Source organism: Macaca nemestrina, chromosome 17 (assembly GCF_043159975.1).
Source record: "Macaca nemestrina isolate mMacNem1 chromosome 17, mMacNem.hap1, whole genome shotgun sequence".
NCBI classification, from domain to species: domain Eukaryota; kingdom Metazoa; phylum Chordata; class Mammalia; order Primates; family Cercopithecidae; genus Macaca; species Macaca nemestrina.
Window position 1 is genome coordinate 19419039 of NC_092141.1, and position 27128 is coordinate 19446166.

General features: G+C 52.4%; 1 protein-coding gene across 3 annotated transcripts; it reads right to left on the reverse strand.

Moving 5' to 3' along the window:
* Positions 1 to 86: 86 nt before the first annotated feature.
* LOC105493344 (B9 domain containing 1) lies at positions 87 to 24193 on the reverse strand. 3 transcript variants are annotated; one of them, XM_071082491.1, is made up of 7 exons: positions 23983 to 24193; positions 21755 to 21823; positions 18648 to 18759; positions 7133 to 7229; positions 6621 to 6683; positions 3023 to 3090; positions 87 to 612 (listed from the first exon to the last, which is right to left on the reverse strand). In XM_071082491.1, exons 1-7 carry the CDS (start codon positions 24043 to 24045, stop codon positions 533 to 535), a joined length of 552 nt encoding a protein of 183 aa, XP_070938592.1. In that variant the 5' UTR covers positions 24046 to 24193; the 3' UTR covers positions 87 to 532. The 3 variants fall into 3 exon arrangements, with proteins under 3 accessions (XP_070938592.1, XP_011759223.1, XP_070938591.1); XM_011760921.2 differs by lacking the exon at positions 87 to 612 and adding an exon at positions 2404 to 2692; XM_071082490.1 differs by lacking the exons at positions 87 to 612; positions 21755 to 21823 and adding an exon at positions 2404 to 2692 and having other exon boundaries at positions 23983 to 24164.
* Positions 24194 to 27128: the final 2935 nt, after the last annotated feature.

The following is a 27128-nucleotide window of genomic DNA, read 5'->3' on the forward strand; positions in this document are numbered from 1 at the left end:
AATCACTTGAACCCGGGAGGCAGAGGTTTCAGTGAGCCAGGATTGTGCCACTGCACTCCAGCCTGGGCAAGAGAGTAAGACCCTGTCTCACACACACACAAAAAAAGTTATGCATTTTGTTGTATGTAAATGTCCTCTCAGAAGAACACACTAAAGCCAGACACTGGATTCTGGTTAATGGTAAGTATGCTAAAACATACGGAAGGTGGAGTCCTGATGTCATGGTTTATTTTGAAATGCAATAAAAGTAGGATGGATTGAAGCAGGGATGAATAGTTGGATAGATGTGAATATGAAAGTACGGAACAGGAAATTGGTAATGGTAGAATCTAGGTGGTGGGTATGTGGTGTTCACTGTAAAATGATGTCAACTTTTCCATGTTTAGACATTTCAGTAATGTTGAGAAAAACTGGAAAATTAAACATAACCAGAAGAGGGTGACTTAGTATTTCCCAGCTGCTGACAGGCTGGACAAATGGGCCTGACGCTTGAACAGGCACGCCACAGGCTAGAGGCTTCAGGGAAGAAGTTTCAGGTCCCCTTTATGTGGACCAAGGCCAGTGGCCTGGGTGAGGTGAGGCCATGGACAGAGAAAACAGCTTTCTGGAGAGCTGTGATAAAATGGGGCAGAGGACAGGAGCAGCTGGGGGTGCTGGGCTTTTGCTCTGTGTCATCCCGTGACACGTATGGGGCACATGTAGAGGCTGGTGTGCAGGAGCCTGTGCAGGAAAACTCACGATGGAGGGAGATGGGGAGAAGACCCTTGAGAGCGCTGCATCTCCCATATACCCGAGCCTTGTCCTCAGGTAGGGTCAGGAAGGCAGCTAATGTGGGGTCGTTGTGGGAACGGGAGGGAGCGCCTCAGCTAAGCTGGCAGGGAGGGTGCTGGAGGTCTGAAGAGACAAAGGCTGTAAGTTTCCTCAGAGAATGCATGAGGGAGTTGTCTAAGGAAACATAGACCTGGGCCATGGATGGAACGCGGGCCGTCGTGGCTCTAGGGGCTCAGGCAGGTGCAGGGCAGGCGAAGGAACAGCTGGCTGTCACCAGGGTGGAGACTCTGCCGGGTGAGCATAAACGAAGGATGGAGGCCACTATGGGGCAGTGCATGCAGATGACCAGGAGTTCTAAACTGGGTTGGGAGGAAAGCAAGGAAAAAGGGGCTGGTCCCGGGGCTTGGAGGGCCTGGTGGTTTGAACAGCACAGGGAAGTGCCACATGGGGAAGGGCCTGGCCTGAGGGAGGGATGCCTCGATCTAGACCTCGGAGGCAGTGCCTTCACCAGTAACAGGAGATATGCCTGGCTGTGAGGGGTAGAGGTGAAGATCGTTCCAAGTGAGGAGGCTGAGGAAGAGGCAAGGACACACCCCTGCTCTAGGCTCACTGCACATGGGGAGTGGGAGGAAAAAGATTCCACTTAAGAGGGCTGCAGGGGACTGAGCGGGCTTCAGTAAGGCCAGAAGGCAGAGGGAACTTCCTATTCCGAGAAGATGGTGGGAATCACAGGAATTTTGCTGCCAACAGACCATGAGTTCCAGAACGCACAGTGAGTCCTGGGGAGGGCACGGGAGTGTTTGTGAGACAAAGAGCAGAAGAGGGTCAGCCCAGATGGTCTCAGGGCAAGTGCCCGTGACAGTCCAGGGCAACATGGGCGAGGCTAGGAGGTGGGGGTGTGCCAGGAGCCTGTGGTTTCTTTTGGATCTCGCTGAGGGCAGTATCCAGGCTGGGGCACCATGTCTGCCTAAAGCTCAGTGGCAGGACAGAGAGGGCCCAGGGCTGCCTCGTGAGGTGCCAGGGGTTCTTGGGAAGGTAGGGAGGCCCAGGGCCAGGGCCCCCAAAGTAATGCTAAAGGGGTTCTGCTTCCAGAAGGGCCCAGACAACCTTAGAGGTCAGGGTGTTGAGCCAGGGGGCTCACCTTCCTCTCCTGCGACCCCAGCCAGCAGCCTCCCACCTCTGGGAGATTTCCAGCCCCCATCCTTGGACTGTGGGTAGGGAGGAGCAGAGAGGGGAGTGGGCAGCCTGAGGGTCTGCTGTCCCCCAGGTACCTCACCAGCCAGCTCCCGATAACAGGGTTCTCTCCTTGCCAAGGGAGGCTGGTGGCCAGGAGCATGGCTGAGTGGGTGATTCTACTTAACCCCCAAGCCTCCAAGGAGGGTGCCATGCCCAGTTCAAGGAACAATGTGTTGAGGTATAGAAAAGGCCACAGCTGTGAGTGGCAGAACCTGGTGATGTCAAAGCTCCCATCCCAGATGTCATCCTGCTGCACGGTCTGGTCTTCTGGCAGCTTCCATGGCACAAGGGGTAGGGACAGGGAGGGCCCTGGAGGTGGGGCCAGGAAAGGCCCAAGAGCTCCCAGCTCCTGTGGGGGAGGGGCTAAACAGGAGAGAAGGCAGCCCCAGGCCTAGGCTCTCTGAAAATGAGACTTTATTATATAAAACTATTCTGTGTGCCCCCAGCTCCCACCACCAGGCTGCCCTTCAGGCTGATGGCCAGCCGCCTGACTCCGGGAAGGCAGCCCTTCATTATCAGAAACTCTGCAGCCTGGGGAGCCTTCACTGGGGGAAGCCCTGGGGTGGGCTGGGCCGCGACACACCCTGTGTGTCCAAAGGCCCAGTGTCGTAGCCCAGCTTCCTCATGTCCTTGGTCACCACGTTGAAGAGGAGGGTGACAAAGCCCTGAGAACGGACACGGGTCACTGGGGACAGAAGGACAGCATCAGTCAGGCTGGGATGGGGCAGAGACAGACCCAGGTTGATCTGGGAATCTCTCAGCCTCAGTGTTCTCATCTGTAAAATGGGGACAACAGCGCCTGACCCATGCCCCTCACTGGGAGGTAAAGGGGCTGCCAGGACAGGCAGACATGACAAACCCTCTGTGCTCCAACCAGGCCCTCATCTGGGAACATCTGTGGGCTAGCTCCCATGTGCCTGGCAGGTCCCCGGCATTCACCCCAACCTTGGGCCCATCTACTCCCAGGTTCTAACCTGTCTGGGGGCTGAGGGTAGAGGAGGGGAGGGAGCTTTACCTTCCCGGCCTTCACCCTGAGCCACCACCTTGGGGTCTGTGTACTCGGGTCGCCGCCCCATGAACCAGCTGGGAACACAGAAGAACACAGGTGAGCAGGGCCCCACCCGGGCATTCTTGGCCTTGGACAACGCTGGATGTGGGCTCTCTGTTCAGAAACCAGTACTCCTGCTCCAGCTGCACCCCACCCCCACCAGGAGTCAGGCCCTAAGCAGAGCCTTCCTGGTGGCCGGGCTCCAGCGTGGTGCTGTCCCTTGCCGGGGTCACACAGCCTAGCCAGGCCTCAGGCGCTCTGTGGGCCACGCTGCCTCCGCTGGCCGGTTAGGCTTTTCCGTCTCTGGCTTCCATGGGTTTGGTTCACTGGGAATGAGAGCTCAGGGAGATTCTGGGGTGGGGGTGCTGCCTGAACCCCCAGAAATCCCAGAAAAGTGACAGCAGCTGAGGTGGGGGAGGGGCGGGGACAGTGTGACCCTCCAGCCTTCCTGGAAGGGGGGACCCTACCCCAGAGAGTCTGTGGGGTGGGCAGAAGGGCCCGAACTGGCCTCCTCAGCCTTGCCTCCCACTAGTGTGGGGTCCAGGACATGTCACTTCCCATCTTGGCACCCACCGCAGGCCCTGCCAGGGGTGGCCCACAGCCACCAGGCTGAGCATGTGCCCTCCCTAGCCCCAGACCCCAGTCGGGCCGGGCGGGAGGCCAGGAGGCCGGGGGTGTCAGGCCCCGCCGCCGACACACCCACGCGAGCCGGAAACAACCAGGAGCACTATTCCCGGCCGGGTGGGTCCGGCAGCCGCGGGCTTCGCCCCGCCGGGACTCGCGGCCGCGCCTCCCCTGCACCACAGCTCCCAGGGCCCCCCCGCAAGGACACACCTAGCCCCCGAGGGTCACTGGCAACCGTGGTGACGCAACAGCCCACACACCGCCCTCCTGTCTCTGAGGTGGGCACCAGCGCTCACCTGGGGCTGCTGCAGAGGGGCCCAGGGCAGGGAGGGGCTCCCGGCTGCTGCAGAGTTGGCCTGTGGAGACCACAGCCAGGGAGCACTGCCCACCAGCCCCCAACCCCAAGGAGGAAGCCAGGGAGTGAAAGCCAGCGGGCGCTCCCCAGGGGGAAGGGATGGGCAGCCACAACCCCTGCGCCAGTTTCTCCTTCGGGAGAGCGAGGCTGTCACAGCACCCACCTCACAGGAGGCTGTGTGTGAGGACAGGGGCCTGGGAGCGTCCCCACTGTGCCCAGCAGATCCCAGCCCGGCGCTCACATGGAGCTCCCGTTCCCACTGAATTTCTTTCCTGGGGTCCACCTGGGTGGTCTGCTTAGCTGGCTGGGGTGGGAGAGACAAGACAGACTGTTCTGGGAGGGCATTCCAGGCAAGGACCTGAGGCAGGGAAGGACCCCTCAGGCTGGAGGAACTGAGGCGGATGGGAAGCAAGTGGGCAGAGGCCATGGCGTGGGCAGGGCCCGACTACCAGCCTGGCAGCATTCTGGTTGAAGTTCATCCTGACAGAGGCACAGCCTGGGCGGGTTCTAGCAGGCGAGGGGTGCAACCCCAATTGTGTTTTAGGAACACCGTTTTTCTTGCTGTGTGAAGACTAGACTGGAGGGGTTGCAGCAGGCTGAATGGCGGCCCCTCAAAGACAGCAGATCCTAGTCCTGGGAAACCGTGCACGTGACCTTATTGAGAAACAGGGTCACGTGCACTTTGCAGATATGATTAGGCTAAGGATCTTGAGGCGACTATCCAGGTGGACCCTAAAGGCCATCACAAGTATCCTTATCAGAGAGGGAGACAGAGGAGGTGGCCCTGTGACCGTAAAGGCAGGGACTCGAGTGGTGAGGCCATAAGCCAAGGAAGGGTGGGGCCCCCAGAAGCTGAAAGGGCAATAAACAGAGTCTCCACTAGAGCCTAAGGAGGGAGCACAGCCCGGGGGCGCCTTTCTGGGCCCAGTGACCTGGATTTTGAACTCTGGCCTTCAGCACTGTGAGGACATACATTTCTGCTGTTTTCAGCCATCACATTTGTGTGTTTTGTTGCAGCAGCCACCGTGGGAAACGAATACAGGGGTCAAGAGTGTTTGAGGCAGGCCCTGGGCCAGCGCTGGAGGATGTGGGGAGAGGCTGGGAGAGGGGTGGGGATGACCGAGGCCTCAGTCTGAGCAAGGAGCCTCCACATTTGGGAAGATTATGCCAATCAAACTGCCTTCACTAATAGACCCTTTCCCCCGTTTTTGTAATCCAAGCACATACTGCCTTGCCCAGTAGTGAGCCCCTCCACAGGGGCTCTGAAACCCTTTCCTCAGCGAGCTGTTCCCTGAAGGCCCAAAGTCCTCCTTGGAGCTGTGGGCGGTGGAACAGGGTTAACAACCCAGCCCGGATGGCTGTGTGGGTCCCTAATCCCTTAGGCCTTCCCAACCCACTGACAGGCACTGTCTCGCTGCCTCCCTGACAGCCTGTGGCATGGGGATTGTCACCTCCAGGTGATACTGGCCCAGGTCATCTGGGAAAGAAGTCCTTTGCCACAGGGTGGCCTCCCAGAAGGACTCCTGGGGCAGTGGGCACACAAATTCTCAGGCTGAGGTCAGTGGAGACCCTGCCGTTCCTCCCCTCCACGGCTCTCAGAGCTCAGTGAGGCATTCTCGGCCCTGAGGCACGATGCTGTCCCTCCACCCAGCAGGGCTCTGGCCTGGTCTCACGCCCAGTAGTGGCCAGGCTCGCAGGGGCTGCTTGCTGGCTGCTGCCCTGGAACCCAGGGAGTCCTCCATGTTCCCCTTGTGCCTCACTGATCTGCTGGGGGGCGGCAGAGGCTTGCTGCCCAACTGTGCTAATGGGCCTCGAGTCAGAAGGCCAGGGCCCGGCTGGCCCTCTAAGCTCCCACTTGGATGTGGGCAGGAGTAAGAGGCCTTCCTGCTGGGGCTGCATCCCGGCATCCCCTGGGCCCTCTTTGCAGGCCCTTGTATCCTGGCCCCTCCCTGCAGGCCCTTGTGTCCTGGTCCCTGCCCACCTCCCTGATGTCTCCCTCATTCTGCCTGGCTTACCACTTACTGGCCACACTGCCGTCCTGGCCACACTGCCGTCCTGGCCACACCGCCATCCTGGCTTCTCCTAGCATGCTAAGCTCATGCTGTCCTCAGCCTGGCAGGCACTGTTCCCTGTGCCTGGTGTTCTTCCCCGGCTCTTCCCTCCACACTAAGCCTCTGCACAAATGTCAGCTCCAGCCAGAGACTCCCACATGTAAAGCCGTTGATCATGATTACTGTTCCAAGGTGTCTGACTCATACTGCTATATCCTCTTGTTTCCCACCTTTTAATGTCACATTATGTCATGAGTATTTTCCCATCTGACAAGAGTTTTTCCTCTGCTCCATCTGACACACAGATTTTTCACAGGGCACAGGTTAAAATTGCCCGGCCTCCTGCTGCTAGAACAGGGCTGAAGGGAGCCCCGTGACTCAGCACTCCCAGGGGACCTGTTTCTATTTGTCCCCAGTGGGTGGAGCAGCTTGCAGATCTGAGGAGGCGACCAGGCACAAACTGAGGGGTAGGATGGGACATCCGTTCATCCAGTAGATCAGAAGGAGGGGCTGGGGTGATGGGTGTAACACTCACCTTGTAAACTTCTGCAGTTTGGATGTAGACTCTGGGACAAACATGGGGATGGTCCTTTTGTGCCTGAAACAAATGTTTTTGCAGACAGACGTGCTGAGTAACAGACCTTTCTGAGCCTCCAGGGAGAAGAAACACTCACATGAGGCCAGTGCAGCTGCAGTGTGGGCCAAGTCAGGGCCAATGCCAATGAATCCAACCTGTGCTGAGCACCGCTGTGTCTGGGCCAGGTGCTGAGCGCCGGGAGACTGCCTCATGGAGAACAGAGTCCCTCGGGGTCTTTTCTTTTCTGGGGCCCATGACCTCCCCACCCCACCTGGTGTGTGGCTGGCACCAGCCATCCGAAAGGTTCTCCTCCCAAATACAGGCTACACCCCGCCCCCAGCCACTAGACTGAGCTGCCCAGGCCCCTGGGGACCCCAGAGCATTCCCAGCCTGAACCTAAGACAGAAAACGAGGTGAGGTCTGTCCTAGGACAAGCCCTGCCCAGGGCCCAGGTCAGAGTGAGGACCTACCGGCCAGGTGAGAAGGGCACGTGCACGGCCCCATAGCCTCGAACCACATCGTTCCCGAACACATCTGGTCCATACACGCTGAGCACGATCTGTGGCCCTTGGGAAGGACAAGGCAGGGGGTGGGCACGTGAAGACACACAGGGGAGGTACAGGGCAGACAACAGGGTGTGTCCAGCTGAGGGGGCTCAAAGGATGGAGCTCAAAGTCCTGGGGCGGCAGGCTTGAGAGGGGACAGGAGCAGGCATGGGAACCCAGACTCTGCCAAAGACTTCTGCTCACCCTGGTACTTCCTCTGTCTCCACTGAGGCCTGGGCATGCGCTCCACACCCCGTCTTTTTTTGTTGTTGTTGTTGAGACGGAGTCTTGCTCTGTCACCCAGGCTGGAGTGCAGTGGTGCTCACTGCAAGCTCCACCGCCTCCCGGGTTCACACCATTCTCCTGCCTCAGCCTCCCTAGTAGCTGGGACTACAGGCGTCCGCCACCACGCCTGGCTAATTTTTTTGTAGTTTTTTAGTAGAGACGGGGTTTCACCGTGTTCACCAGGATGGTCTTGATCTCCTGACCTCGTGATCCGCCCGCCTCGGCCTCCCAAAGTGCTGGGATTACACGCTGAGCCACCACGCCTGGCCCATACCCCTTCTCACCACTGTGGAGTCAGGGCCCACTCAGTCACTCCGTGTACAAGGAGGCACTTCCGGAGGCCTTATTGTGGGCCCAGGGCCCCAGCTATGATCAGGGCTGACTAAGGGCCTCTGCTCTCTGGGTGCTCCCTTCCTGGTGGAGGCAGGCTCATGGGACTGGGGTGGCGGGGGCTCATTTTGGGGGTGTCTAGGAGAAGTCAGAGAGAAAACAAAAACCTTCTGGGCATTCTCCTTTAAAATATTAGAGGTATTATAATAGGTGTGCTTGTTTTCACCATCGAAACACCGCTTTGTGTTGCCATCGAGGTGCATGAGGTGCTTTCACCTCGCCAGTTTCAGGTGAGGCACCAGCCTGCCAGGCTCTGATCCTGCAGCTGCGGCTGAGGCAAGTTGGCCAACCTCTCTGCCCCGTTTCGTCATCTCTAAAACACACGAAATAGAACCTAATGCATAGTAAGTGCTCAGTAAATGTGAGGGAGAGGTTTGTGCCCTTACCATTACTACCTTCCACCAAAGTTAACCATCATTCTGAATTTTATGAAACTACCTCTTTATTTTTCTTTAAGACTTCACTGCCAAAGAATGCATCCCAAAGAATGCATCTTTACTTTCACCAATTTTTTGTGAAACTTTATACAAAAGGAATTATACAGTATGTTGATTTTTGTGCCCAGCCTCTAATCCAAAATTATGTCCACGAGATTTTCTCAAATGGTTTCCTGTAAAGGGGTGTGTTCATGTTCCATACCAGGTAACATTCTGCGTGGGAATCTGCCACAATGACCGTTCATTCCAGGGCTGAGGGACACGTGGGCTGCCCTTCCTGTGGGGGCCACACACACAGTGCTGAGCACCATGGCGCAGGCTCTCGGTACTTGCGTGCACACATCTCTGTTGCGCACACACCCAAGAAGGACACTGCACAGGGCCCATGTATGTTCCCTCCCAAAAGGTAACACCAAGCTGCCAGCATGGCCCTATCAGCCAGCACTCCCCCAGCAGTGGTGTCTGATGCCTGCCCCTCTACACCTCACCAAAACATGACATTACCAATCTTTTAAATTTGGGCCATCCTAGTGAGTGAACAGTGGTAGCTCACTGTAGCTTTAAATTACATTTTCCTTCATTTTAAATTTTTCTTACTGAAATAAGGTTGAGACCTGTACCTGTTTCTTGGTCACTTGGATGTTCTCTTTTGTGAAGAACCTACTCAAGTTTCTTGCCCGGTTTTCTACTGGATGGTCTTTTTCTCTTTTCTTCATTAAAAACATGTTTTTTGAGACAGGGTCCTGCTCTGTTGCTCAGGCTGGAGTGCAGTGGTGCAATCACGGGCTCACTGCAACCTCAGCCTCTTGGGCTGAAGTGATCCTCCCGCCTCAGCCTCGCAAGTAGCTAGGACTACAGGCGTATGCCACCACACCTGACTAATTTTTAAATTTTTTGTAGAGATGGGGTCTTACTGCGTTGCCCAGGCTAGTCTCAAACTCTTGGGCTCGAGCGATCTTCCAGCCTCAGCCTCCTGTAAGTGCAGGGATTACAGACGTGAGTCGCCTTGCCTGGCCTGGCCTTTTTCTTATTTTTCTTATTCTTATTTCTTATTCCTTTTTCTTATTTTCTTATTTCCAATTTTTCTTATTGATTTATAGCGTGTATGTGTGTGTGTATCCTGGTACTTATCTTTTCACTTTTAGTGATGTCTTTGGATGAACATAAGCCCTTAATTTTAATGTAGTCAACGTCATTGATCTTCTCCTTTAAGGAGTCCTCCCAGAAAATCTTCTCTTCCCCTGATATCATGGCTATAGTCCTCTATGCTACATATCCATCTGAAATGGACTTGTGTGTATGAGGACAGGCTGAAGTTTTTTCCTATGTGTATCAAATTGTCCCAGCACCATTTATTAAAAAGAACAGGCTGGGAGCAGTGGCTCATGCCTGTAATCCCAACACTTTGGGAGGCTGGGGCGGGCGGATCATCTGAAGATGGAAGTTCAAGACCAGCCTGGCCAACATGGTGAAACCCCATCTCTACTAAAAATACACAAATTGGCTGGGTGTGGTGACATGTCCCTGTAGTCTCAGCTACTCGGGAGGCTAAGGCAGAATTGCTTGAACCCAGGAGGCAGAGGTTGCAGTGAGCTGAGATCGTGCCACTACACTCCAGCCTGGGAGACAGAGCAGGACTCCATTTCAAAAAGAAAAACAAAAACAAAAACAGAAACAAAAATTAGCCAGGCATGGTGGCGCATGCCTGTAATCCCAGCTACTTGGAAGGCTGAGGCACCAGAATCGCTTGAACCCAGGAGGCAGAGGTTGCAGTGAGCCAAGATCGCGCCACTGCACTGCAGCCTGGGTAAGAGAGGGAGACTCTGTCTCAAAAAAAAAAAAAAAGAAAGAAAGGACCCTCTTTCCCCTCCTACTCTGCAGTGCCACCTTTGTCTGAATTGATGGTCTACATGTGCTTAAGTCAGTCTTGGGGATCTCTATGAATCTGTCTCTCCTTGTCCCAAAATTACATTGTCTTAAGTATTGTGCTTTATAATTGAAGTTTGCCATCTGGTAGAACAAATTTTATTTTGATATTATTATAAAGAATATATTTGGCTGGGCGTGGTGGCTCATGCCTGTAATCCCAGCACTTTGGGAGGCCGAGGTGGGCGGATCATGAGGTCAGGAGATTGAGACCATCTTGGCTAACACGGTGAAACCCCGTCTCTACTAAAAAATACAAAAAATTAGCCGGGCGTGGTGGCGGGCGCCTGTATTCCCAGCTACTCAGGAGGCTGAGGCAGGAGAATGGCGTGAACCCGGGAGGCGGAGCTTTTTTTTTTTGAGATGGAGTCTCGCTCTGTCGCCCAGGCTGGAGTGCAGTGGCTGGATCTCAGCTCACTGCAAGCTCCGCCTCCCGGGTTTATGCCATTCTCCTGCCTCAGTCTCCCGAGTAGCTGGGACTACAGGCGCCCGTCACCATGCCCGGCTAATTTTTTGTATTTTTAGTAGAGATGGGTTTCACCGTGTTAGCCAAGATGGTCTCGATCTCCTGACCTCATGATCCGCCCACCTTGGCCTCCCAAAGTGCTGGGATTACAGGCTTGAGCCACCGCACCCGGCCAAGAATATATTTTTAAAATATCATTTTCTATTTATTGTTGGCACACAGAAAGCAACTTTCTGTCAAGATACATTGATCTTATATCCAGAATCACGCTAATCTATTAATTCTAACAATTCATCTATAGATTATTTTGAAATTCTACATAATCATGTTGTCTATGAATATTTTGTTCTTCCTAATTCTTATACCCTTTATTTGTACAGCATTGACGGTGATAACAAGCATACTGATCTCAGAAAAATCTTTCAACATTTCACTAGTGAAAGTGATGTTTGCTCTAAGCTTTTCGTAGATAATCTGGATCAGGTTAGGGAAGTTTCCTTCTATTCCTAGTTCACTAAGCTTTTATCATGAATGGGAGTTGAATTTTACCATGTGTTTTCTCCATTTATGGGGATGATCATGATTTTTCTTTTCTTTTCTTTTCTTTGTTTTTGAGATGGAATCTCGCTCTGTCGCCCAGGCTGGAGTGCAGTGGTGCAATCTCGGCTCATGGGAACCTCTGCCTCCCAGGTTCAAGCGACTTTCCTGCCTCAGCTTCCTGTGTAGCTGGGATTACAGGCATGCACCATCAAACCTGGCTAATTTTTGTATTCTGTATTTTTAGTAGAGATGGAGTTCCACCATGTTGGCCAGGCTCAAACTCCTGACCTCAAATGATCTGCCCGCCTCGCCCTCCCAAAGTGCTGGGATTACAGGTGTGAGCCACGATGCCCGGCCTGACTCTGACTTTTCTTTTTTTTTTTTTTTTTTGAGACGGAGTCTCGCTCTGTCGCCCAGGCTGGAGTGCAGTGGCCGGATCTCAGCTCACTGCAAGCTCCGCCTCCCGGGTTCACGCCATTCTCCTGCCTCAGCCTCACAAGTAGCTGGGACTACAGGCGCCTGCCACCACGCCCGGCTAGTTTTTTGTATTTTTTAGTAGAGACGGGGTTTCACCGTGTTAGCCAGGATGGTCTCGATCTCCTGACCTCGTGATCCACCCGTCTCGGCCTCCCAAAGTGCTGGGATTACAGGCTTGAGCCACCGTGCCCGGCCTTTTCTTCTTTTTAATGTGATGAATGACACTGATCAATTTTAGATTTTTTTTTTTTTTTTTTAGAGACAGGGTCTTGCTATGTTTCCCAGGTTGGTCTCAAACTCCTGGCCTCAAGCAATCCTCCCACCTCAGCCTCCATATGAGCCACTGTGCCTGGCCAACTTTAAATGTCATAAAACCTTTGTATTTTTGGAATAAACCCTACATCTCATGATGTATTATATTATCCTTTTTTTTTTTTTTTATCTTGCTAGTTTCTGAATACTTCATTTTTGAGTTTTGAATTCAGTTTCTGAATATTTTGCTTGGGAGTTTTGCAACTATGTTCATGAGTGAGTTTCTTCTTTTTAATGTCCTCAGTAGGCTTTGGAATCAAAACTATCCCGACCTAAAAAAGTTGGGGATGTTTAATCTTTTCAATTGTAGGAGTTTGTGTAAGTCTGCTGTTACTTCCTCTTCTTTTTTTTCTTGCACTTCTGCCATGGAAGGTGTCATTCTTTAAATGCCTGGTGGAACTCAGTAATGAAGACATTCGGACTTGGAACTTTCTGAGAAATTTTTGATTATAGATTCAATTTAATAGATATAGGACTACTCGGATTCGTATTCCTTTTTTGCAGTTTTGGTAGTTATCTTTTTCTAGGAATTTGACCATTTCATCTACCTTGCCAAAGTGATAGCAAATAGCTGTTCTTTATATCTTTTTATCTTTTTACTGTCTGCAAGATCTGTAACATGTTCCTTTTTCATTCCTGCCATTTCTGTCCTGTTTTCTTCTTCTTCATTTTTAGAAATAGGGTCTAGCACTGGCACCCAGGCTGGAGTGCAGTGGCATGATCATAGCTCGCTACACCACCAAACTCCTAGGCTCAAGCAATCCTCCCACCTCAGCCTCCCAAGAAGCTGGGACTACAGGTGTGAGCCACTGTGCCTGGCCAATTTTTGGATTTTTTGTAGAGACAGGGTCTCACCATGTTGCCCAGGTTAGTCTCAAACTCCTGGGCTCAAGCAATCCTACCGCCTCAGCCTCCCAAAGTGTCAGGATTATAGGTGTGAGCAACCACACTTAGCCTGTTTTCTCTTTCATTGTCTTAACTTGGGGTTTTCAGTTTTAAAAACCAACTTTTGCCTCTTTCATCTCTTCTGTTGTAAATGTGCTTTCTGTTTAATGAATTAATTTCTGCTCTTTCTCATTCTATTCTTCTGATTTCTTTGGGTTTAACTTGCTATTCTTTTACTATTTTTTTTTTTTTTTTAGATTTGACTTTCACTCTTTCGCCCAGACTGGAGTGAAGTGGCGCAATCTCGGCTCACTGCAACCTCCACCCTCCAGGATCAAGCGATTCTCCTGCCTCAGCCTCCCGAGTAGCTGGGATTATAAGCGCCCGCCACCACGCCTGGCAAATTTTTTTTTTTTTTTTTTGAGAGGGAGTTTTGCTAGGCTGGAGTGCAATGGCATGATATTGGTTCACCACAACCTCTGCCTCCCAGGTTCAAGTCATTCTCCTGCCTCAGCCTCCCGAGTAGCCGGAATTACAGGTATGTGCCACCACGCCCGGCTAATTTTGTATTTTTAGTAGAGACAGGGTTTCTCCACGTTGGCCAGGTTGATCTCGAACTCCCAACCTCAGGTGATCTGCCCGCCTCAGCCTCCCAAAGTACTGGGATTACAGGCGTGAGCCACCACACCCAGCCTACGCCTGGCTAATTTTTGATATTTTTAGTAGAGACGGGGTTTCACCATGTTGGCCAGGCTGGTCTCGAACTCCTGACCTCAGGTAATCCACCCACCTCGGCCTCCCAAAGTGCTGGGATTACAGGCGTGAGCCACTGCACACAGCCTTCTTTTACTAGCTTCTTTTTTTTGAGATGGAGTCTTGCTCTGTCGCCAGGCTGGAGTGTAGTGATGTGATCTCAGCTCGCTGCAATCTCCACCTCCTGGTTTCAAGCGATTCCGCTGCCGTAGCCTCCCAAGTAGCTGGGGCTACAGGAACGCACCACCACATCCAGCTAATTTTTTTGTATTTTAGTAGAGATGGTGTTTCACCATGTTGGCCAGGCTGGTCTTGAACTCCTGACCTCGTGATCCACCCACCTCAGCATTCCAAAACGCTGGGATTATAGGCGTGAGCCACCGCACCCAGCCACTAATGTCTTAAGATGGATGCTTAAATCATTAATTTTTCAGCCTATTTTCTTCTCTAACATGCATTTAAAATTACAAAATTGGTCGGGTGCAGTGTCTCACGTCTGTAATCCCAGCACTTTGGGAGGCTGAGGTGGGCGTATCACCTGATGTCAGGAGTTCGAGGCCAGCCTGGCCAACATGGTGAAACCCCCGTCTCTAATAAAAATACAAAAAAATTAGCTGGGCGTGGTGGCGAGTGCCTGTAATCCCAGCTACTCGGAAGGGTGAGGCAGGAGAATCGTTTGAACCTGGGAGGCAGAGTTTGCAGTCAGCCAAGACCGCATGTCATTGCACTCCAGCGTGGGCAACAAGAACAAAACTTCATTTCAAAAAATAAATAAATAAGGCTAGGCATGGCAGCTCATGTAATCACAGCACTTTGGGAGGCCGAGGCGGGCGGATCACCTGAAGTCAGGAGTTTGAGACCAGCCTGACCAACATGGAGAAACCCTGTGTCTACTAAAAATACAAAATTAGCTGGGCGTGGTGACTCATGCCTGTAATCCCAGCTACTAAGGAGGCTGAGGCATGAGAATCGGTTGAACCCAGGAGGAGGAGGTTGCGGTGAGCTGAGATCGCACCATTGCACTCCAGCCTGGGCAACAAGAGCAAAACTCTGTCTCAAAAAATTAAATAAATAAATACAATTTAAAAATAAAATAAAATTATAGAATTTCCTTTTGTCCATGACTTTAACTGCCCCCTGTAAATTTAAATAGCTCAGTATTTTTATTATCATTCAATTAAAAATTCCATTATTCCATTAGTATTTCTTCTTTGACATATGGGTTATTTTTAGAAGTTGTTTTCTTATTTTTCAAACATATGGAGATTTTTCTCATGATCCTTGTTATTGGTTCCTAGCTTAAGTTCACTGTGGTCAAAGAAAATACTCCACTCCCCCTGAAAAGTTAAAAGAGTTCCAGTGAACTGGCTCTGACTCACTACCGGATCACCACTGACAGCTGAGTCTACTTGCTTTATTGCCTCTCCCCATGCCTCAGTCGACTCATTCTACTTGTGAGGAATTTCAAAGTAAATTACAGATCTCTGGACACCTTCCCCAAAATAGTTCACTATGTGTGTCAGCAAATAGAGCTCAATATTTGTTCACAGTTCTTTCGAGATAAAATGTATACATAATGAAACACAAATCTTAAGGGTACTATTCAATGGATTTTGACAAATTCATACATCTGTGTAACCCAAATCTAGCTGCTTTCAAGATTTTCTTCTTGGCCAGGCACGGTGGCTCATGCCTGTAATCCCAGCACTTTGGGAGGCTGAGGTGAGGTCAGGAGTTCAAGACCAGCGTGGCCAAGATAGTGAAACCCCATCTCTACTAAAGACACAAAAATTAGCCGGACGTGGTGGCGGGCACCTGTAATCCCAGCTACTCGGGAGGCTGAAGCAGAGAATTGCTTGAATCTGAGAGGCAGAGGTTGCAGTGAGCCGAGATCACACTACTGCACTACAGCCTGGGCGACAGAGCGAGACTCTGTCTCAAAAAAAAAAAAAAAAAGATTTTCTTTTTGTCTTTGGTTTTCAACTGTTTTATTATCATGCACCTAGGGGTGGGTTTCTTCCATTTATCCTGCTTGAGGTTTGTCTTCTTGAATTTGTGGCTTGATGTCTCTCATCATTTTTGAAAAAAATTGTAGCTATTTATCCCTTCCAATATTATCTCTATTTTGTCCTCTCTCTTCTTCCAGGATGCCAATTCCATACGGCCGACTTTCAGTATTCTCTGTCTCCTACCTTCTCGTCTATATTTTCTATTCTTGGGTTTCATTGTAGATATTTTCCTTTGACCTAGCTTTCAGTATATAATTATCTCTTCAGTTGTGTTTAATCTGCTGAATTCCTGCTTTTGGTTATCATATTTTTCAATTCTAGAATTTCTATTACAATGTTTAAAAAATAGGGCCAGGCATGGGGCTCAAGCCTGTAACACCAGAACTTTCTTAGGCCGAGGTGGAAGGATTGCCTGAGTTCAGGAGTTCAAGACCAGCCTGGCCAACATGGTGAAACCCCGTATCTACCAAAAATACAAAAAATTAGTCAGACATGATGGTGAGTGCCTGTAGTCCTAGCTACTCTAGAGGCTGAGGCATGAGAATCGCTTGAATCCGGGAGGTAGAGGTTGCAATGAGCTGACATGGCGCCACTTCACTCAGACAGACAGAGCAAGACTCTGTCTGCAATTTAAAAAAAAAAAAGAAAAAATCGGCTGGGCGTGGTGGCTCATGCCTGTAATCCCAGCACTTTGGGAGGCCGAGGCGGCCAGATCACCAGGTCAGGAGATCGAGACCATCCTGGCTAACACAGTGAAAACCTGTCTCTACTAAAAATACAAAAAAAAAAAAAAAAAAAAAAAAATTAGCTGGGCACGGTGGCAGGCGCCTGTAGTCCCAGCTACTCGGGAGGCTGAGGCTGAGGTGGAGCTTGTAGTGAGCCGAGGTCTTGCCACTGCACTCCAGCCTGGGCAACAGAGTGAGACTCTGTCTCAAAAAAAAAAAAAAAAAAAAGTCAGGCTTCCTAGTTCTCTGCCATAATTCTCAGTGTGTTTTATCTCTTTTGATCATAGTAAAAATGTATCTGACAATTTCAGTGTCTGGAGATTGTTTATCTCTGTTGCCTTATTGCCTTATGTTTGCTGGTTATCATTTATGTTGTCTTGATTCTTGTGTGCCTTATTATATGCCAGATATTACATTTGAAAAAATATATAGAAATAATTTCATGTCTATGAGATGTTATCTTTCTCCAAAGAGTTTTCTTTCTTTCTTTTTTTTTTTTTTTTGAGACAGGGTCTCACTTTGTCACCCAGCCTGGAGTGCAGTGGCATAATCTCTGCTCACTGCAGCCTCGACCTCCTGGGCTCAAGCGATCCTTCTGCCTCAGCCCCCCAAGTAGCTAAGATTACAGGCGCCCACTCCCATTCCAGGCTAATTTTCGTATTTTTAGTAGAGACAGATTTTCACCATATTGCCAGGCTGGTCTTAAACTCCTGAGCTGAGGCGATCTGCCTGCCTCAGCCTCCCAAAGTGCTGGAATTACAGGCGTGAGTCACCATGCCCAGCCCAAAGAGGTTTCTTATTTGCTTTTGTCAGGTGCCTTGGCTGTAACAATCTTGGAGCTGAATAGAAAAATCAGGAGGTTGAAATCATCAGGGGCCGAGCTGAAAGCCCTGTGAGGCTGCTCTGCTTCTATCTCTCCCTTATTCCTAGGGCAGCTCTTTGAGGTCTTAACCCAGTTTGGAGAGATTTATCTGAGGCCCTCCTCCCAACCCCTTGGAAGGCTCTGAACATCAGTTTTTCTTGTGTCCTGGGCCCAGGGAGGCTGTCAAAAGTCTTGATCAGTCTCTCAATCACCTCTATTGAAATCAGCAAACACTCCCAGAGGAGACAGGATTGGGGTAACCTCTCTGGATTTCTGTTCTCCTGGATCTTGCCTGGTAAATCTCTTCTACTTTGCTAGCTCTCTGATGCCTTTGAGGTAGTTGCTTTTTGTTTTTGCTTTTGTGTATTTCATTTACCTCTCCTACCTGTCCTCGGCAGGAGGAGGCTGGTCCAGTACCTACAGTACCTATTGCACTGTTCTAGGAAGTCGATTGCAGCTTCCTGCTCATGGATGATGACAGCAGGATGGAATTCCCTGCTCAGGAGGACCACTAGGCATTTTCTGCTCCAGACCCTCTACACCGTGGTGAGCCTAGGCCCAGGCCACGTGCAGTAGAAAGGCCTAGACTGTGAAATCAGATGGGCTTGAATTAAAATCTACACTTGGCCACTAGATGGAAAGCAGAAGGCAAATGATGTCATTTTTGAGTGTCAGTTTCCTCATATGGGAAAAGAAATGGAGAGAAATCTCTCCAGCGGGTATGATTGGGAAGCTCGGATGAGTCCACACAGTGAAAGTATTCATAGTCCCCATGGAGACTAAGCCCAGGCTTTGTGCACAGTAGGCACTTATGAAGTGCAAGTGAACGATCAGAATGGTTAATAACCACCAGCCAAGGTAGAAAGTAAGCAATGCCAGCCAGGAAGCCCTTGGGAAAGAGGTTAGATACAGGATGCGGGAACGGTATCCAGACAGATGGATCAGCGTGAATAAAGCTCAGATGAAGGAACTTGAGGGACTAGCACAGAAGCAGCAAGTGCCAGGGTCTGGCCGGAACACAACACGCCATGGGAAGTCAGCAGGCACAGAGTCAGGCCTCCAGGCCAGACAGCCGCAGCCCTGCATGCCAGCGTGGGGAGCCTGCCTTTTACAGGCGTGGCCACTAGGCCTGATGCACTCTGAACTTACAGAAGGCCAGCTGCACAGCCTGTAGCAGATGAAGGGGGTGAGCGGGGATGAGGAAGAATAGGAGGCAAAGGGACAGATGGCGAGAGAGAACGTTGAGGGCTGCTTCAGGAGCCCAGGTGACAATCTGAATGTGAACAGTCAAGGGCTGGATGAGGCAGAGGCTGTCTTGGGGGTGCTGTGTAAAAGCTCTGCCACCCTACCCCGCAGGGCCCCTGCAGACTCACAGCCGTAGGGGTTGGTGCTTTTAAAGGTGACATCAATGGGGAAGTTCCACACCAGTGCTTGCCGCACATCTTGGCTCTTGGACGTGATCTGTGAGATCCCCTCCTCCAGACCCTGTGGGGACAGTGACAGAGACGGCTGGATTCAGAGCAGAGCCAAGCTGCTGCGGCTCCTCCCCTTATCTTCAGCAGGCAGTTGGGAGGGCTGTTTCCTCAGCTATCTTCTCCCAATACACTAACTTCCAAACAAAGGGGGCTAAGAGATGATGGAGTACCTCTTAAGCCTGTTCTATGACAATGCCGTAGCATGACAACCCTGGGAGGCCAGCCACTCTCCTGGGCCCAAGGGCACTAGATCAGTTCCCAAGCTCTTGCCCCCCCTGAAGGAAATGGTCCAGCAGTGCTTGCACTCTCCTGCATCCCCACCCTCACCCGAGTATCCCCATCGGTAAATATAGATGTATTTTCTCCATCAAAAACAGTCCTTTTTCAATTCCGCTGCTTCTTCCACCCACCAATCCATTCTCTGCTCCCTTTATAGCAAAACTGCTTCAAAGAGCTGCCACAATTACCGGCTCCAATTCCTCCCCTGCTATTCTTTTGTGACCCCACTCCAATGTGACTGCTGGCTCCAGCACGCTACCAAAGGGTCTTCTCCAATAACGCCTGTGACCAACAGTGCTAGATCCAATGGTCCTTTCTCTGTCCTCGTGTTACTTGACTTATCGGCGGCACCTGGTGCAGCTGCTTACTCCTTGACACACTGTCTTCCCTTGGCTTCTGGGTCTCTCCACCGCACAGGGTGGCCCCTGCTCCGTGGCTCTTGCTGGTTCCTTCTCAGTGTTGCCGTCCTAAGGCTACATCTTTGGCCAGCTTGTCTACCTGTACTTGGTGATCTCATCTGTCTCATGGCTTTCAATGTGTTCTAGATGTCGATGATTCCCAAATTCAGGTCTCCAGCCTGGTCCTCGCCTCTGCACTCTGGATCAGCACCTCCTCTTGGATATCCAGTGGGTGCCTCAACCTTAACCCACACCAGGCTGAGCTCCAGGTAGCTCTCCCCAATCTGTTCTTCTCACTGAAAGGCAGCTGCCCACTTCTAAGTGCTCAGGCTAAAAGCCCTGCTGTGAATCCTAACTGCTCCTTCTCTCAGACCTCACATCTATCAGAAGAAGCCAGCGGCTCTATCTTCAGAGTATACTTGCAGTCCAGCCCCTCCCACCACCCCACTGCTGCTGCCCTACTCTCCCATCTCCACTGCTCTCAGAGCCAACTGGGTTGCCCGCTCTTGCCCTTTCCCCGAGTCTATTCTTGTCGTAGAAGCCAGGGAATCTTATAAAAATATAAGTCAGATCACTTTCTTCTCTGCTGAAAGCTCTCCAATGGGATCCCATCTCCCTCTGAGTAAAGGTCACAGTCCTTACTCTGACCTTCTAAGTTCTACAAGACCTGCCCAGGTGCCCCTCTGCTCCAGCTCCAGCCACTCTCCTGCTGGCTTGCTCTCCAGTGGCCACACAGCCTCCTTTCTGGTCCTCAAACATGCCTGGCAAGCTCCTGCCCCAGGGCCTTTGCACTCTCTGCTCTTTCTGCCTGGACAGTTCTTACGGGTTTCCACATGGCTTGTTCCCTCACCTCCTTCAGGTCTTAACTCGAAAGTTACTTCCTCGGCAAGGCCCTCCCTGGCAGCCTTAGCAAGATTGCAGCCTCCCTCTCATCACTCATCCCTGTCACTTCCTGGCTTGGTCTCCCTTTGGCACTTCTGGCTTACTAACATCCTAGAATATGCACTCCTTATTATCTGAACCCCCAGCAAGAACATGCACTCCGGGAAGGCAGGGGCTTCCGGTTTGGCTTTGCTCACCCCTGCATCCCCGGCACCCAGAAGACAATCAGTGAAGGGAAAAGATGGATTATCATCTCAGTTGTACAAACAAGGAAACTGAGGCTCAGAGGGCTTAAATAAGTTCAGCCTCCTTTTCTTTTTTTTTTTTTTTTTTGAGGCAGAGTCTCACTCTGTCGTCCAGGCTGGAGTGCAGTGGCGCGATCTCCACTCACTGCAAGCTCCGCCTCCTGGGTTCACGCCATTCTCCTGCCTCAGCCTCCCGTGTAGCTGGGACTACAGCTGCCCACCACCACGCCCAGCTAATTTTTGTATTTTTAGTAGAGACGGGGTTTCAGCATGTTAGCCAGGATGGTCTCGATCTCCTGACCTGGTGATCCACCCGTCTCGGCCTCCCAAAGTGCTGGGATTACAGGTGCGAGCCACCGTGCCCGGCCAGCCTCCTTTTCTTTTTCTTTTTTTTTTTTTTTGAGACGGAGTCTCGCTCTGTCGCCCAGACTGGAGTGCAGTGGCCGGATCTCAGCTCACTGCAAGCTCCGCCTCCCGGGTTTACGCTATTCTCCTGCCTCAGCCTCCCAAGTAGCTGGGACTACAGGCGCCAGCCACCTTGCCCGGCTAGTTTTTTGTATTTTTTAGTAGAGACGGGGTTTCACCATTTTAGCCAGGATGGTCTCGATCTCCTGACCTCGTGATCCGCCCGTCTCGGCCTCCCAAAGTGCTGGGATTACAGGTGTGAGCCACCGCGCCCGGCCAGCCTCCATTTCTTAAACTGCGATGAAGGTGAAACAAGCGCTCTGCAAACAGCAGAGTGCACAGTGGGCTGAAGTCGTCACCATAGTCCCTCACCTGGTGGAGGCGAGCTACGCCTTGGAAAGTCCTGGAAGGAAAGCTCCTACTCTGTCTTCTGACTCCAGGTCCTCCCCACTGGCTGAGGAGGGGCCAAATGGTGAGCAGACTGGCCAGTGTCCACAGCTCAGCCACAGCCAGGCTGGCTTACTGGGGCCTGCCTCCTGCTGCAGGCGTTGCTCTTTGCTGCTCCAGGCAAGCTCACAGGGTAGGGCGTGTGAGTGCAGTCTTGGTGGCTGGATCAGGGAGTCCAACCATGGCTATGTCCTCTGCTCCTGCTTTACCAGGAACACTCATGTTTGGGTTCCCCTGAACTCAGTGTCTACCTCTCAACTGGTTCTGAATCGGGAGGGGAAGGGTATGACACCTTCAGAAACCCCAAAGGTCATGAAGGCAGTAAGGGAGGCCCAAGAGTCCAGCTTACCGCTGTGGGGGCCCAGTCCTGGCCGTACACAAAGCAGTACTTGCAGTAGAGGTCATCATACTCTGGAAACTGAAAAAAGCACAGACAGATTCTGTCGACTGGTGGTATTCATGCTAAGGCCAACGCATTTGCTAGGCAGGTGCAGCCAAGAGGAATTCTGAATGTCAGACACCTGGGAGTGGGTCTAAGCGACAGCTGGAGATGTGCACGTGGCGTTCAGAGGAGAGGCTGAGGACCAAGATGCGGGAGTCCATGGGAGACTCCCAAGTGCCACAGCCCCTGGCTTTTGCTCAGGCTCTGCCTTCTGTCTGATTTGTCCTTCCTACTTCTTCATCTGGGAAACTCTTGCTCACCCTTCAAAACTTACCCTTCAGGGAGCCTGCCCTAACTCTCAGGCTGGTTTAAGGTCTCCTCTTGGCTCCCTTAGCCCTGTGCTTCCCTCCATAAAAGCAATGATTGCCTGTGTCTAAGTCTGTCAGTTCCTCTAGACCATGAGCAGAGCACAGATTTAATGCCTTTCTGTGTCCCCACTGCCTGACACAGGGCTGGGCACAGATAAGGTCTAAGGCAGGGATCCCCAACCGGTACCAGTCCGTGGCCTGTTAGGAACGGGCCCACACAGCAAGAGGTGGGCAAGAGGCGAGCAGCAGGCGAGCAAGCAAAGCTTCATCTGTACTTACAGCTGCTCCCCGTTGCTCGCATGACCATGGGAGCTCCACCTCCTTATCAGACCACTGGCAGCATTAGATTCCCATAGGAGCGCGAACCCTACTGTGAACTGCACATGTGAGGGATCTAGGTTGCATGTTCCTTATGAGAATCTAACGCATGATGATCTGTCACTCTCTCCCATCACACCCAGATGGGACCATCTAGTTGCAGGAAAGCAAGCTCAGGGCTCCCACTGATTCTACATTATGGTGAGTTGTATAATTATTTCATTATTATTTACAATGTAATAATAATAGAAATAAAGTGCACAATAAATGTAACATCCCCAAATCATCCCAAAACCATCCCTCGCCACCTCCTGTCCATGGAAAAATTGTTTTCCACGAAACAATTGGTGCCAAAAAGGTTGAGGACCACTGGTGTAAGGGAATGGTGCTGAATAGAAAGGTCTGAGAAGCCATCATATGCAAGACTGGAGCTGAGGCCCGAAGAGAGGGAGGTGCTGAGAGCAGAGGAGGGAGGAACAGTGTGACTGTGAGTATGTGTGTGTGTGGGGGGTCAATGATGCTGAGAGCACAGACACATGTGACTCAGCCCAGCCGAGAGCCCCTAATGGGATAGAACAGGAGAGTGGGGAAAGACGGTCTTAGGCACTAGGCTGAGGCAGAGGTGGACAGGGTGGGAGCACGGAGTAGTATCCCTGATGAAACAGGAAGGCAGGAGACACCTACAAAGCATCAGGCCCTGTCAGAGCCTTACCCAAACCGTCTCAGTCAATCCTCACAATAATATAATAAAATAATAATAAACACCACCTCCAACAGCCTGGAAGGACAGTGTAGTGAAGCTTTGAGGTCAGATAGGCGTGGGTTCAATTTCTAGACAGAATAGTTCCTTTGGTATGTTTCCCCGGCTGTAAAATGGGGGTGTTAGTAGTGACTGTCTGGCAAGATTGTAAGGATGGACCAGTGCCGAGCACCAACTTTGGGACATATTGAGGACTTGGTGAGCGTTGGTTTATATTTACAATAAATGATTCCTCTAAAGTGTAGGGGGATGGAGAGTAGCGTCCCTCAGGCCTGGCAGGCACACCTTCCTTGGGTTATTCCAGGCCACCACCATCGTTGGATGGTTGGATTCGAACCCGAGTCCAAGGATCTAGGGATTCAGAACGTAGGACAGTAGCTCCACATCGGACACGGCACAAATGCTGGAAACTCAGCCAAGCCTAGGCTCCTCGCGTTACACCCTGGGAGGCTCCTGCCAGTGATCCAACCAAGTGGGCATGATCCGTGCGAGGGTCCACAGGCTTGGCCGAGTGTGACCTCGGTACTAGCTCAACATCTCGAGGTCTGCTTCTATTCTTGCCCATCGGGACTCAGGATCCCGGCAACCTCGCGCCAAGCCCTCCAATGCTGGCTCCCCTCCCCCGCCTAATCGAGAGGCTCAGAGGAATGACGTGGCTCTCCGGGGGCCACGGGGCAACCCGGGGGGTTGCGGGAAGGGCCCCGGGGGACGCTGGGGGACGGGCCCCAGCGGGGTCCACGGCCGCTCACCTGGGCGCTCTCCACCTGCCCGTTGACCATGAGTAGAAAGACGCTAGGACTCGCGGTCGCCATGGCAGGGCTGGGGGTTCCGGGGGGACCCACCTAGGCCGCGCGCGGTTGCTAAGAGACGCCGGCGTTGCCCTAGAAACAGACGGCGTAGCGCGCAGGACACGTTTCTTGGCAGCGACACCTTCGCGAAGGCCACGCGCGTGTGTGTGTGTGTGGGTGTGGGTGTCGGTGTGTGGCAAGCGCAGGCGCAGTGAGCAGGCGCCGTCATAAGGGGGCGAGGCTTTTGCGGAGCGGGGTACAAGGGGGCGGGGCTCCACACCGAGGCTCCACCCCTCCTTGGGGCAGATATGACCGAGACCTGGGGCGGGAGCGTTGACCTGTGGGGTAAAGCCAGCCCTACCGCTCTACTCAATTGCACCCTCAGGGAGTGTGTGTTCACTCTGACTCGGCCCGTCTCCACCTCCCCGCCGAAGCGCGGAGGCAAATGAGAGCTGAGTCCTGGGGAGCAGCGCCCCGACTCGCCCGCAGCAAGCCGAGTGTTTAAAATGCGTTCAGGCACTAGATGTCGCTGTGGCCCCACCGCGAGGACGCGGAGGGAGGTGCTGCGGAGCGCGGCGGCGTGACCACAGCTGTCCCGGCTAACGCTGGAAAGTCGGGTGCTCGGACCAGGCTCCCCAACTGGGGCCAAGCAGCGTCCAAGCAGGTGAAAGGGATGCGCTCTTGTGGCTTGGAGACCCTCGCCCTCGAAAAAGTTTATTAAACAAACTTGGGAGGGACCTCAAGAATCCTTACATCCTGCGGGGCGCTGTGGCTCACGCCTGTAATCCCAGCACTTTGGGAGGCCGAGGCGGGCGGATCACGAGGTCAGGAGATCGAGACCATCCAGGCTAACACGGTGAAACACCGTCTCTACTAAAAATACAAAAAAATTTAGCCAGGCGTGGTGGTGCACGCCTGTAGTCCCAGCTACTCTAGAGGCTGAGACAGGAGAATGGCGTGAGCCCGGGAGACGGAGCTTGCAGTGAGCCGAGATTGCGCCACTGCACTCCAGCCTGGGCGACAGAGCGAGGCTCCGTCTCAAAAAAAGAAAAAAAAAAAAAAAAGGAATCCTTACATCCAAGCCATCGCTTTAGTTTGAAGCTGGGGAAACTGAGGCCCGCAGTGGGCGGCGCCTGGCACTCCAATCAGCTAGCGTTCAGGGGAGTTGCTAGCTAGAATTCACGAAATCTGTCAAGATACAGTCTTGAATCTTCGTGGCCTGTCACATAGTAAGCACTTGGTAACTGCTAACTTGTTGATAAATGAGTAATTGAAGACATCTCCATTTTACAGAGGAGGAAACAGATTCAGATGGCAAAGGCAGGTAAGTAGCTAAGTCAGGATTCAAACCCAGGACTCCGGAGGCTAACAACCCCCACCGCCTCTGTCTTGTCCTGAGCCAGCCCAAGAGCATCTGTTGGCACAGATGTCAAAGGAGATGTTGGAGACATTATCTCAGATCCAGGAAATGAAGGGATTCACAGGTGTGTAGACTCCCGGGAGGCCAGGCTCCAAGCAGGGACCTCAGGTCATCACACCCTGCAGCTGCCAGCTTGGGAGCAGACTAGGGGAGTCCCATCAGCCGTCTGCACGAGGGAGAGAAGGAGCAGTCTCAGCCCAGCCTGCACTCACCGAACCATCCCCTGCCTGGTGAGCAAAGATATTTGATCACGGGACGGGGGGGCGGTGGGTAACCAGGTTCACACATCTGACAAGAGCAGCTGGGGGAGGGTGCGGGTGGGCTGATGGCCCAAGTGCTGCACCCAAAGCTCAAGACAGGGCCCATTTCCCCTCCTAGAGAGGGGAGTCATACTCCCTTCTTCCACCCCTGGTTAAAGTGCTTCCACTCTCTGGTTAAAGTGCTTTCTCCCACATCTATCAGTCTCACTCAATTCTTTCCTCCCTTTGGCCTTTGAGGCTTGATATTGCACAAAAGTTAGTTTTCAGGAAAATGCTTGTAGTTATCGAATAACTGGAGGGGCTCCCAGTAGTTTAAGACCTGGCTATACCAAAGACTGCCCCACATTCGAATAGGACACAATGGGGGAGTCTCCCCAAGGGGTAGGAAGTTCTAGGGTGGCCTTCAGGGGTGCAAATAAGCCCAAACCCTGGTTCTTGGGGAATGGAAGACTCCAGGATAGGATGGGAGGGTGACCAGGCCTAACTTTAACAAGTCTAGTGGCATTAGAAGGGACTTCAGGGGAGGGGGTCTCAGGGACTTGCATAGGGCCTGCTGGAATCCTGACCACCAGTTCAGGGGGCCCAGTGGAGAGCCTGGTGCACTAGAAGTCCTTGGGCAGGCTGTCCTTCCGGTCAGGACAGTCAGGTTGGAGGAGAAGGTAGTCTCTGCCGATGCTGACATGCAGCGATCTCAGCAGGACACTCCGCAGCTCTTGGGGATGTAGGGATCTGCAATGGGGTGGGGCCGACCCTCAGCCCGGCTGACACCAGCAGGTCTGCACCAGTCCAGCCATGCTGGTTGTGAACATATATTGCCAGGCTTCCCTGCCTGTGCCTGTGCCAAGTCTCTCCACCCCCAGATGCCTTCCTGGGCTCCTAGACATTCCTTGCTCCCACCTCACTCTCAGTACAGCTCTGTCCTCTGGTGCACTCCCACACAGTCCCCTCAGGGAAGCTTCCAGTGCATTGGGCAGGCAGGGCTGTCAGCCACTGGGCAGGGGTGAGGCTGGAAGCTGGCTCGAACAGAGCAGGTGTCAGCGCCAGCCCTCTTCCCTGCATGTGCCTATGGCCATGGTGCTGCCAGGCAGCTGGCCAGAACTCCTGCAGGGTCCCAAGCACCCTGGCCATCTGCCTCCCCCAGTCTCTCAACCATCCCAGGCTTCTGCTCCCGCCCTTACTGAAATGGGGTTTAAATCCCTGGCCTCAGCAGAATTGTCTCAGGAAGAGGAAACAGTGGGACTGGGTGGCCGGGGGGACAGGCTCTACAGCACTGGTGAGCGACAGAGGCCTTGCCAGTTGTGCCAGGGCCAGGCTACCAAACCCAGAGCCCTCGGGCCCTGCTGAGGACAAGAGCAGCTCCCCCATGGTGACTTGATCTCACAAGAGTCCATCTGCAGTCAAGCTGGACCCAAGGTCACACTGAAGCG

Excerpts from the sequence above, each read along its gene's own strand:
- LOC105493344 (XM_011760921.2), bottom strand. The coding sequence starts at position 24,045 with ATGGCGACCGCGAGTCCTAGCGTCTTTCTACTCATGGTCAACGGGCAG. Across the intron at positions 21,824-23,982 it reads GGCAGGTGGAGAGCGCCCAG|TTTCCAGAGTATGATGACCT; the intron begins GTGAGCGGCCGT and ends TGCTTTTTTCAG. Across the intron at positions 7,230-18,647 it reads AAGCACCAACCCCTACGGCT|GGCCACAGATCGTGCTCAGC; the intron begins GTGAGTCTGCAG and ends GTCCTTCCCAAG.